The sequence below is a fragment of the Ciconia boyciana genome, chromosome 12 (genome assembly GCF_034638445.1).
Source record: "Ciconia boyciana chromosome 12, ASM3463844v1, whole genome shotgun sequence".
Lineage (NCBI taxonomy): Eukaryota > Metazoa > Chordata > Aves > Ciconiiformes > Ciconiidae > Ciconia > Ciconia boyciana.
This window is the reverse complement of record NC_132945.1, coordinates 6,888,296-6,901,654: the sequence shown is the minus strand read 5'-3', so window position 1 is coordinate 6,901,654 and position 13,359 is coordinate 6,888,296. Positions and strand designations below refer to the sequence as shown.

Below are 13,359 nucleotides of genomic sequence, written 5' to 3'. Positions count from 1 at the left end.
ACATATATTACAAAGGTAACAGCTCAGCTACATTATGTTGAGGCAATAATGCACAATAATTAGAGGAACCACCTGTGCTAGAGTTTCAGAGATGTAATGGAGGTACTGACATGAAGTTGTGTTAAAAATGTTGATTGACCAGGTCTCGATATGCTCCCTGAAATTTAAACTTGCCTGCAGCACAACAGAAGGAAATATAATCTGACAAAGTGCATTGCCATGCAAAGTCAGACCTGTAGTGTTTTAAGCCCAATATATTATGAATGAATGGCCAAAGATGCTTTGGAGAAAGACGCAGAAAATCACAGTATAAAACTAGCCAACAACTTGCCAATACACAAAATACCTCCCTAAAATTATCTTCTCCAAACTTCCTAGAAACATAAAAGTAATCGAATTCAGGCCGAGCTGATATTACAAAATCTATACCCCTAAATTGGTAAGATTTTCCACTTGTGATAAGCTACAAAGATCAAAGTGTGGTTTTTGGTAGCATGCCTCTAATTAACATCATAATAGCAGCAAAAGTTTAAGCATAGAAAAAAATAACACAGATCATATAAAGTCTTATCTATAACTAATTAAGACTAGTTTGCTTCCTCAGCTAAACTATTCTACTTTTTCACAGGCACATTCTTCTGTTTCATTATATTTTCTGTTGTCTATCACTGACTTCCATTCTTTGATCTTGTATTTGCAATAGTACTCTCCAGTTCAGTAGCTTAATCATTCATTACAGTACGCTAAAAATACATTAAAAATTGCTCTTTTTGCAGGAAAATCTTAATAGGAACACTGGAACTTGACCAGTATCACATAACTTACAGCATATTTCCATCAGAAATTGTTTGTCTAGAAACAGTCTTCTGTAAAAATCAATCTAAATGAGAATTACACAAGTCAGTGAACAGAATAAAGTATTGACAGGCAAGTGTTTATAAGGGACTAATACACCTGAACTGCTCAGCTCTCCCAAAAACTAACCTACTGAATGCTATGTAGAACAAAAAATTTTTAAAAGTTTCTTCCCTGTTGATGAAACTTTTGAGAAGAAAAATAGTAATACCCTCAAATTAGTCTCAGCTGACTTATCTAAAAAACGCATTCAACCAGCTGCTGAAGGTGGCCATTACAAAGACATCACCAAACCCACCATGCAATAAATCTCAACAGGGTATGCAAGGAACAAGGTGAACACAAATAAAACAAGATTTCTCTTTTTCTGCAAGAAATAAGCAAGACACTTAAGCTATAAGGAGACAGAAACATGGTCTGCTCCAGTGGTGAAAAGGATGCAATATGCAGCAACTGCCCAGGGTCTGTGGCAAGCAGAGCATCCAGCAGGTCTCATAACTGCTGTGGTTATACACAACAGTGCCTATTCAAGGTATTTCTGTCACTTGCCCTGACATTTGTCCCTCAGTAAGGACTTCTGCTCTGTTTAGATTAAGCAAACTCATTATCTAGAATGATTCCTTCAACTGAACAATAAGGAACACCACCTGATTTTATAAATACACACATACAGTAACATTTTAGATTTCTTATAAGCCTCTTTTTCCCCTTTGTCCTAGTTTTGGCTGGGATAGAGTTAATTTTCTTCCTAGTAGCTGGTATAGTGCTGTTTTGGATTTAGTATGAGAATAGTGTTGATAACACACTAATGTTTCAGTTGTTGCTAAGTAATGCTCACACTAGTCAAGGACTTTTCAGCTTCTCACGCCCTGCCAGCAAGAAGCAAGGAGGGGGGACAGGTGACCCCAGGACAGCTGACCCCAACAGGCCAAAGGCCTATTCCATACCATATGATGTCATGCTCAGTATAGAAACTGGGGGGAGTTGGCCGGGGGCCACTGCTCGGGGATGGGCTGGGCATCGGTCAGTGGGTGGTGAGCAATTGCACTATGCATCACTTACTTTGTATATTCTTTTATCATTATTATTTCCTCTTCCTTTGCTGTCCTATTTAACTGTCTTTATCTCAACCCACAGGTTTTACACCCCCCCCGCCGCCCCTCGTTTCTCTCCCCCATCCCACCGGGGGAGAGTGAGCAAATGGCTGTGTGGTGTTTAGCTGCCTGCTGGGTTAAACCACAACAGTCCTTTAAACACTGTACTGACAGAATTTGATGCCATGCTTTTAAGAATGTTATATGCTGCATATGACCCTTTCCTAAATTGAAAGTTATGCTGTATTTTCCCCCAATGCATGTCAGTAGTTTGAATGTTTCCCTAGATAGTGGGGAAAAGTAGTTTCTCCCTAGGAGAACTACACAGTTCTACCTGGTTTGAATATTTCAACTTTTTTCTTTCCAGGTATTTCTGTATACAAAAATGCATTAAACCACGAATACTGCAGAGATATTTTTCTAGTTCCACTGTAATTATAATGCATCATTCCATGCTAAGCCCCAAGAAAACTTACATGCAAATATAATTTCAGGATTCCTAAAAGATTGATAGAAAAGGACACTACTTAAAGCTTTTAAACTTATTTTCTTGATACATGTACAAGATTTTTTTACTCCTTCAACTATTATAAAGAAAATGAAAGAAATGCCAATAGGGTCTTTTGCAGACAGATGAACTTGCCTTTGCTACACTGGAAGTCACTCAGAAGCCAACATAGTTGCATTAGTGCAGTGTTTCAGAGCCTCCAAAGATCTTCACTAGGCTGGGATCAGCACTGCCTTAGCCAAATTCAAAGAGCATTTAGAAAACTGACTGGTAGTTGGCTGGCTTCAGCCTGGCTGGCTGTTCAGCCTACTTCCGCCTACAATATACTCTGGAGTTATGTACGGCTTGTTACATGAAGAACAGACCCTCTAGAGAGTGAAATAAAGGTTTGGGCTAGCCACAAAGTGAAGCTGAATCATTGAATTTATTACAAGCTTAAAAAAAATAAGCTGTCAGAGCAAGACTGCTCTTTCAGCACCAGTGCTAGGGTATGCTAGCTTTGAAAGATGGCAGAACTACAGCATTTGTTTACTCATCTATTAAATGACAGAAGGGGGAGTAGTGCCCACTTCTGTAAAGAGCTTTCAGATTTTCAGATAAAGACAACACAATGAATACAGAGTAATACCCACCAGTACCTTCTTTCAAACCCATCACTTGTTTGACTTCAGAATAAAACATGGGGGGGATGGGGCAGGAATCCATTAGACTGCTATTAACAAACCTTCCCCCAGATAATAACTTTAAAACATTGAGAACCTAATGTAATGGAAAAATAAAAGACTATGGTTTCAGGACAAAAGTATTTCAGACAAAACACTGTAAAAATGTATGAACAAGTTGCTGGAGAAAGTGGTTAAGACAAAGATGGTACAGTACGTTCAAGTCACCTCAACTTTTTTTTTTTTTTTTTTGAGAATCAGGGACTTAATGTAAAAATAAATAGAGAAGAGAGTATTAAAAAAAAGCAAAGTTGGTGGGTTACATTGTCAAGTCCGTATGTAGCATCCTCCCAGTCCATTCTCTTGGCAGAGCTTTTCTATCATTTTTAGAAATCTTTTTAGCCTTTTTCTCCAACAGGGACTGCTGGTCTCTACCTGTCCCTCTGTCATTGGACACCCTGGCTTAAATCCTTAATTTAACCTGTCACAGACTATTAAACTAAAAAGATCGGTCAAGTAGAAAGAGTTATGGCAACATACAGCAACTGAGATTCTGGCTTCTCACACAATGACATAACTGCCTAACTACTAATATGTGTCTACTGCTAAAATGATATCAAGTACTCTGTAACTAAACACTATTATTTTGGGTATGCTGAGCAGAGAATCTCATTTTTTCCTGATAGCGCAACAAGAAAATGAGAATTTCCATGATTTGTTCCATTATGTCATAACCAGTCTTTGCATATTGTCTTTGCAGAAAGTAAACTAATTAAGTTGTTGCAGTCAAGATGACAACCATTAGTGAAAAACCTGGGACAGTCTCTTCGTGCTGAGGTTAGAGGACTGTCAATTCTACACTACGTGCCTAGAACGGGATGGAACAGAAAGCATCCCCATCTGCAAAATAACCATTTTGACCTAATGTCAGTTAAATTAATCTGCTACCAAGTCATATACTGCAACACTGATTTTCATCTCTTTCCTTTCCTTTACATTATGTATATGTATTAAAATATTAAAGCCAATGTGCATTACCTCAGTAAACAGTACTGCAGTAGAAAATTTTTCAAATAGAACTGTTTCACAATAATTGCATGATAACAGCAACAGCGCTAACAAAGAAAATTCAAATGTCCAAATGCAAATTAAGTTAGCCTTGCATATCATTCATTACTACTCATGTAGTTGGGAAATGAATGCATGAACATCCTTTGTCTGTGTGTAAAAGTAGTTTCTCTGTGCGTAAAAGTAGTTTCTCTAATTTCAGCTACCACATACAGATGTAGCCAAAACTCAGCTATCCATCTCTAGAAACATAGGCCTTAACATCTAGCAAGACATACCTCATTCAAATAGAACAGTTTTCAGATTCAGTGTGAATTAAAAAGATTAAAAAAAATTCAGAACTGTGGGTGACTTCCAACTCATACAAAATTCTACCACGTGAACTTGGCAGCCTCCTTCTGGATTACACTTTTCGAGAGGCTGGTTACTATGAACAATTCTCTGGTTCTCAGAAAAGCTTTGTTTTAGTTCTAAAAAATCTGTTTCACAACATAGGACATTCAAAAAAGGCTTTTGGAGTTCTAAAGGCTTTTAAGAGCTTCAGAAGCAACTGTGCCAAGTCAACTCCCAGAAAAAGAAACTCCGTAATATACACTCTGTATGAACTCCACAGCTGTTCTGGGTACCTTCAGATGTTCTGGGTACCATGATGAAACAGACAAAAACAACTTTAAAGAAAGAAACATAACAGTTTCAACGTCTGAAGCAACTGGCACAGTCCTGCAACTGGCTGGCATAAGCTCAGATGTTATACGATGCAACTTACAATGTCATGAGGCTGCAGAATAATCCTCAGTACTTCCATGTAATTCTCATCATCATTAATGGGCAACGTGTTTTTACTTCAAAAGGAAACAGGCACTCTGCTATGTCTTAAGTCACAAAAAATTAGAACTTTATATTTTGGGATCGTAGGTCAATTTGATGAGTAAAGTAACACCAGTGTTAATTTTTTAAAATACTAACACTTGAAAAATGTTCTGATACTTTCAGTGTAAAATTTTACATAACGCTTCTCCAGAAGAACTTACAGAGAATACTTTTCATATTATGCTGAAATGCATTTTGAAGCGCTTACACTAATAAAAGCAAGGGGCACATAACTCTCCTTAGCCTTGTGTAAGTTATTAAATGCTTTAGATGAATGACAAACTCAGATGTAATTAGTAACAATTATATAGCACCATCTTTTTGAAGGACATTTTTTAGAATGTCTATATGCCATTGCCATTTCATGGCATATTTTCATCTATTCAGACAAAATTCTTGTCTCAGAAAAAAAAAAAGTGAAACTGGCAAGTAACCACTCAGAATTAGACGAAGCAGCAGCAATATACATAAAGTCTAGAGTTCACAATACCACTTTTCTATGGCTGTCTAGTTTACCAAACATTCCTAAGTACGTTACACACTCTATGTCAACATGTGAACAATCTCATGCATACCAAGATCAGAGAATCAGTTTGAAAGACAACTAATCAATACTGGCTCTAGAGAAGGGTATTTAACACAATGACACAGCTGAAAACAATTATTCAAATGTATACAACTCTTGAATTTTTGTCTTTATGTCCATACATTTATTGGTCTTGAGGTGTTTTCAGAGCCTCTTCATTCCCTTCATGCTGAAGGGTGTTGTCCACCTAAAAACCTGGAGAACCCAGACTAAGCAGGCTGGAGGTTACAGTCTGCTTTAGTTCCTTTTCCCCCTCCCTTTTTCACCCTTTCTCCTTCACCCTGCCTGTAAGTAGAATTCCTCTGAAATGTCAAGTAAAACCTCTGCATGCTACAGATGTTGCTTTCATGCTAAGCCATCAGAATAATACATTATCTAATATTCCTCCTTTAATTACAAAAAACATAAGCCAAAATGCATACACAGTAAAAACAGATTACACCACAAATGCCTATATTTAAATAGCTTTGGGACTGTTTATGGAGCTCTCTGGACTAAAGTAATTTGCTAAGACTCGATTTGATTGGTACTATAAATAGATTTTCCTTATACAACCCATATTTATATTTAGCAATAAAAGCAAACTTAAATCTCACAATAATGCCTTGATGACAAAACCAGTAAATTTCTTTTTTGTGATCCTTGTTTAGCTCTTGCTATTATAGGTGTGATAATTCCGAAGCACTTGGATCATACGCGTAGGTCTCATTAGTCCATGATTCCTGACTGTAAGCAAAACCCCTCCATTATATAACTGAGATAGCAAAATATGCTTTTAAATATTCAGCTTCTCAAAGTAAAATAACAAAAAATTAAGAGATAGTAGCTGAACATAACAATAGGAATATTAGTTCTTTGCCATGGGATATTTAAAAAGATGACCAAATAAGTTTAAAATACATACTGTTTTTTTAAAACTTGAGACTAGCATTTTTAGAGTCCATTATGGATATTTCTAACTTCATTACAGATACTTAATGATAAAGACGACAACAGACTGTTCAACTGAAAGACAGCAAACAAGGCTACGCAAATACCATTTTAGTTGAGCACAAATCATGATCTGTTAGAAGTGCACCTACCACATTTTTGGATTTTAATACTGATAAATCTGCCCAATTTACAGACAGATGTAAGCATGTCAAAAATCAGTTTATTTACAAAACTGCCACATACAAAATGATTCACAACGCTTTCAGTAAAGCAGATATGCTTTGACTGAAGATTTTTATTTGAATGTGTTTTAGGTAAATAAGGATCGTGCACCCAGAAACCTAACTAACTCTCGAGAATGTATTTAATATAATCAATGCAAATGTAAACATAGAAGTGAGCCCTTAATTTTAAGCATAGTTATGTCTTCAAGCAGAAGACGAAATGTCTAAAACTGTAACTTTTCTATTAGAATTCTGATGATCTTCATGTAAAATATGCACCTACTTCTTTATTTTTTAAAAAAGCATATTCTAAATTAAAGGAATTGTCTGAACACCATCTGAAAATTATCAGAAGTAATTGCAAAGTAATAATATTCCATTGCCTCAAATTCTTTTTATCTTACGGAAGTTAAACAAGTGGTGGCAGCACTTCAGATGCCTTGCATAAAAGATTCAAATTAGATGTTGAAACTGAGCAAGGGAGGTTCATTCTTTCTCTTTCACTCTCAAGGTGTACTGCTAATATGGAAATAGTAACGACAGTGTAGCAGCTCTCAATAACATCAAATTCAGAAGTTCCTAAATTGTGCCTGCTATGCATCTCACTGTACTGATTTGATCTTGATGCATGGATTAAAAAATAACCCAAAACATGTGTACTAGCAGACCCCATTAAATACTTGATAAATATACTTTACACTGAAATCTAAAGCAGAAAGAACCTGCATGCATGTTCTTTATAGCTATGCTTTCCCGGTAGTGAAAGACTACAGAAATAATGGCACATATTATCATTGCAGTTGCAATAGTCTGGATATATAGGAGAGGGCACTAGTTATTAACATTTCTGAAAAAATTAAACTTAAATTCCATGGCAAAAAATTAAGCAGCTTAACAGAAAGAACCCTAACAGAATAGTTAGCTCTGTGCAGAAATTTGCTTAAACTAATATTAGAAAGAAAATATTCCTGAATCAGTCTTCTTTAATAACATCATACCCCAAGGCCAGAAAAAAAGGTCAGGGATAATTGGTGTAATAGTAGCGCTGGACACACATTTTAAACTGGTATCCTGTGATGAATGCCACCTAATACCATTCTTTATTATCCTCTCATTCCAATATCAGCAAACTTGAAAAAAGCAAGTATATTTTTGGAAGAGGAAGCAACATTTCTAGAAACTGATTTCTAATTATTATTTTATAGCCTCTATAAGCAAAGCAATCTACTGAAAGGACAAACTGTACTTAAAATCCAGTATCTAGAAACAATAAAGATACAGTAATAAGCTTAGGAGAGAGAAACCACACAGAAACTTTTTTCACATTGAAAAGTCTACATAACAAAGACTACATAAGAGTACAATGAAATTAAAAACTGGGGGAGGAGGACAGGAATTTTTTATTATTACTTCCATGACCTGATATAACAAAAAGAATTTTATTGGAAAAGTCTATAGTTATAATGCAACCCATTAAAGTGTAACTTTTCATTTACAGGCTTAGCAAACAAACAAAAACAATGCAGTTAAACATATTTTAAATGAGTTTTACTTTTCCAAACCTGTCTGTACATTTCACCAAAATTTTTTTGCCCAGTAGGAAAACTGCGATACTGAGTAGTTCCCCGTGCATAAGGCTGCCATTCTAGATGAAGACAGCACCATTCCCTTTCGATCTCCATCTCTTACCCAGTCAGTCTGCCTCTTACTCGTTAAATATTTTAAAGACATGACCATGTGAGCACAAATATATGCTACAAGGTACACCAGTGGTCTCTGTAAAAAAGGCTAATTGAACAGGTATCTTTGGTAGAATGACACTTTTCTGGGGTAGCTGTAGGCTTACAGTAATTGGAGGTCTGTTATCCAAATGAAATGATCCCTCCTAAGTCCAACCTACTCACCTAAAGCTAGCAGTGACCACATGCCATTGCAGAGGTTTTTCTTTTGGAAAGTTGTGGGTTTTCTCCTTTTCAGTCAAACTGATCAAGAATGCCACTAGTAGTGATGCTACAGTGTGCCCCTTTGAGTTAAATTTACTCTGTGAAACCACTGGAAGATAATACAACAAAAGCTAAATTTTCATGGTCTACTGGTTGTAACCATGGAGAGGGCTGTAACCTTCCGTAGTTTTCATTTTCACCCTGAGTAGCTGCAAACAGAATAAGCAAGTTTGCAACGAGACATCTAGAGCACATACATGAAAATGTACGCAAGTGAACTTACTGTATTGCTCAGTGTTTTTTGGGGGCATTTTCTTGTTTGTGGTTTTTTAGTTTTGTTTTGTTTTTAGGCTTTCTGCAGGGCCTACCTGTTACCAAGTAATTAATAAAACTGCAAAAAGTAAGCAAGCAAAAGTAGTTTTTTCTCCTCACTAGATTTAAACTTGGGAGTGAGAAAGCCATAACTGACACACAAAAATGAAATCTGTGTCCAAACATGTAGGAAACAACAATTTTTCTTCTCAGGCCATGATGGCTACCAAGCTCAAAACTCAAAACTTTGCTGTACAAGTTTAACTTTCAGAATAGAAGCACCTATATTTTTCTTTTCTGTGCGTTAAGAATACATGCTGATTACAGAGAGCACAGCAAGCTATCAATAATGTACAGAAAACTCCTACATTGTGCATCATGTATAGACAGTACTATACCACTTGCTATAGGCTGGCCAATCACAACCAAACGACCCAGCAAGCCCAGAAATCCCCCAACCTCTTCTTTCCAGAGCTTTTATTTACTTTTTGTTCCTTCCACTAAACCATAGAAGGCATGGAGTTAACTGTTTACAAAAATCTCACTGGAAGAAACTCTCCAGAACACGCAGTCTATTGATAGTACCAATGAGAAAACTGTCATTGACCCTTCAATTTTTTAAGGAGAGATGCGGAAGTTTGTAAACATGTTCCCTGCTTTTTTAATGCTATAGTCCACTACTTAGAGATGTCACAGCCATATTTTAAAGTATCTTCTGGTGTGTAGACAAGTTACTGACTAGATGTCATGCATGTTCCTAAATCACATGAGAAAATTTACATAGTTTAAATCAGATACTTGTCTAGGACTAACATTTTTTGCCTCTTGTCTGAATTTTTAGCTACCCCCTGAAAACTTTACATAGTGGTCTTATCCACTTATGAGAAGACTTACAGTTGGCCAGAGCTTGGAAACGGATTATCTAGACCTTTTCTCACATTAAGTTCCCCAAAGTCAATAAACTCCTTAAATGTAAAAGCCAGACCCCACTAGAATAGAAACTGACACAATGAAATTTCAAACACACAGAAAGTGACTCTATGAAATAGAAGACAAGTAAAAGGGATTTTTAATTAGCTCTGCCCCCATTGTTGCAGAGGAGTCACTGTTTTTTGGACCTGGGTTCAGTCATCTCCTTGGCTTTCTCAGCTGCAGCAGATTTTGCGCAATCTCCTCTGGTCCCTGGGAAGCTTTTCTTTGTCACCTCTGGGTGACAAATCTCTCCTCAAGCCACAACACAGACAGACCATCTCTCACTTTGATATTTCTCAAGATATGGGAAAAAAACCCAAACATTTTGATCGAGGAGTTCTTTTAGTTCTGATCTGAGAGCAGAAACAAGCTCTGAATTAAGAATGATACTGGAACTGTAGCAGAATTCATTTCCTAGTATGAACAAATTATGTAACTTATTTTTATTTTTGCCATAAGATCAGGCATATGGCAAATTAAATATAATTATACACCATCTTTGCTAGCTAGATGAAAGAGGGTAGTAGAATTTGCCTCTACTCTTCTGTTCCTCTAAAAAAAAATAAAAATCAGCCAACATGAATCTAACCCTAGCTCATTGAGAATTAGATACATATACATAGCTTATTTATAAAATAAGAGGACTCCATTTTGCCAAAGCTTTGGCAGCACGTATCCAACATAAGCTTTTGATTTTATGCCAAATAACTATAATTTTTTCAACTGTAAATTTTTAAGACTGTATTTTTTTACTGTAAGACATGTTTTAAATGAAAAATTTCAAAATATAGTATACTACCATGAGCTTTGATTAAAAGTAAATGCAGAGTAAATGCAGTTCACAAACTGTATGCAACTGGCATATCATAGGCAGAGAAGTGAATTGAGAAAACACTGCAGTTCCTTAGCCTTCTCTCAAATTTTCTCAAAACCAAATTTGCAGGAAGCAATAATTGTTCAGACTAAACCAGTAAACTAGACTAAATTCAGTACAATACTATTGTCTCCCTCAAGAAAGTGAAGCTACTTTATTGTAATTTGACTTTTATGACTACACACACTATAGCTTCCAACCAAACCAGGACATATCTAAGACCAGTGCTTGAAAAAGACTATCAGCTATACGCCCAAACTCTTATCGGTGTAAGAAGCTAATATTTTTCACAGTGCCACCTACAATAAATTAATTATACTTATGGTTTTAAAGATTAAGACAAACATACTTTGTGCAGCAATGTTTTAAATGCCATTTCAACCACAAGTGGAACCTTTGTCATCCTTAGAGCCCATAGTTATCTGAAGATAGAGCTATCAAGTTAAAAATCTGTGATCACAAAGAGGATGCTGAGTTTTCACAGTAGCTCAATGAGCAACAGTAGCTCAACAGTTTTCAGTGAAAACTGTTGGTAAATCTTTGCAAAACATCTTTTGCCCACTCATTTTATAACTAAAAGTTTTTAGAAAGCATCTTACCTTGTCCTCTTGGTGTTCGTTTCCTGCGATCTCTGAATGCTGCTCCTGACTGCAAGGCCTCAAGCAGACTATCCATCACTCCCGTCTCATCACCCTCTGAGAATAGGAGAAAAATAATATTAATTTCAGTGCAACTGAAATCAGATTTTAGAAAGGGAAAAAAGTAAAGGTGTTGTCAAGTTTGCATAACGCTTCCAAATAAGAGACATATACATTTTAATGTAATGGATGCTGTCAGTGCTTCAGGTATCCCTGTCTAGTTTGCGTACGATGCTCTATTAAGCAAAATTGATGCCAATCCTACTGTTCTTTCAACTTAGAGATGTTATCTTGTGCATTATTGATGACCTCTTCAGCATGCAGATAGACAACTGCTGGTGAATGACTGCTGTTTCACTGTTAAATTCTTCTAAGACTTTCCTGAAGTAGAAACAGGTCATCTCTTTTTGATTTAATCAACACACCTGGAAAACCTGATGAAACTGAACGGCACAGTTAAATATTCTAGTACTGCAAATATTTTATATGTTGCCTCCCATCTTTATGATGCATTAAATCCCTGAAAAAATAATATTTATCTATACGACACGCTAGGATACATACGCCATATGCTACACATGTAACAGTATACCTTACCTTAAGATCATCTATGGTAAGGAAAGAACAAAGAGGGGAGAATCATGCCATGAAGGTAAGTGGCATAACATTTCTTAAAAGCTGAATCCTACTTCTGCTAAATCTTTCTCTTGCTTTTTTCATATCCAAGCTAACCTGTAGCCTTTAAATTGCTGGACTTTATGGTGCATTATAGACATCTGGGTAGAGAGATTATTTCTTTTTTACGTATTTAAGTCTTTAACTTCCTTTGCATTTCAGTCTGTTAATAACAGTTGATAGCAGCATTCAACAGCATGAGAAATAGAGGTCAAAGAACTGCAATATTACAAAACTATTGATGAATGCCTCTTTTTCTGTTCACGTGTCTGTGTTATAACCCCAAACTAAAATATAGACTAGACTCAGCAGGTAGGGGGACATTTTATTCATATCTCTCAGATTTCAAGTTAATATAAATTTCCCCATCACAGAGTGGGAAGATAATTACTTTATGCTAAAGATTTACATGATGGTAAAACACTTCTGACTCACACAAGGTGTAGGAGGTTAAATGCACATTCAAGCTCTCAAATGTTCAAGTTTAAAAGCAGCTTAATAATGCAAAAGGTATTCTGCCCCGGTTCTCCATTACATTTAGATTTATTAGACTAAATCCAGACCTGATATAAAAGCACACCAATCCTAAAACAGTACCTGGTTAAAATTTCTACATGATGATCATCAGTGTAACTACTTGATAAATTTAAATTATACATCAACGTAATTTAAACCATTATGTATAATATACACACATACATAAAGTTCTCTCCAGTGTAAGATGAAAGGAGGCAGAGCAAGAGTAGCAACCAGCAGAAGACTCTGAAATACCAGTTTTAATTACATTCCATCTAAAACCCTTAAAAAACCTAAGCGCCTGCAAAATACGTAAGTAAATTAGCTTCTCACTATTCACACTCAAATGTACAAGGCCAGAATTTTGTCTAAAGCACACAACGTAATTATTTTTCTTTGTGCTCCTTACCCTACACATGCTTATTCATGGATTTATTGTTGTCTCTGTATTAAATCTATTTTCTAAATCAAAGTTCTGTGAATACACTTTATCCAAACTAATACACACCAAGTTTGTCTGAAACATTTAATGAATGTGACTGTAATACATAAATTAGTTAATAAGTTAGAATATTTTATGCATATAAAAACTACAATATCATTCCATCTTCATTAAAAATAAGAGTTGG

At 35.9% G+C, this 13,359-nt stretch overlaps 1 protein-coding gene across 1 annotated transcript in view; it reads right to left on the bottom strand.

The window, feature by feature from the left end:
* Positions 1-13,359, bottom strand: part of DIAPH2 (diaphanous related formin 2) — a 261,388-nt gene that overhangs the window by 56,540 nt on the left and 191,489 nt on the right. Inside the window, exon 27 of the mRNA XM_072876616.1 lies at positions 11,501-11,596. Coding sequence (XP_072732717.1) covers positions 11,501-11,596 — 96 coding nt within the window. The remainder of the gene's footprint in view (positions 1-11,500; positions 11,597-13,359) is intronic.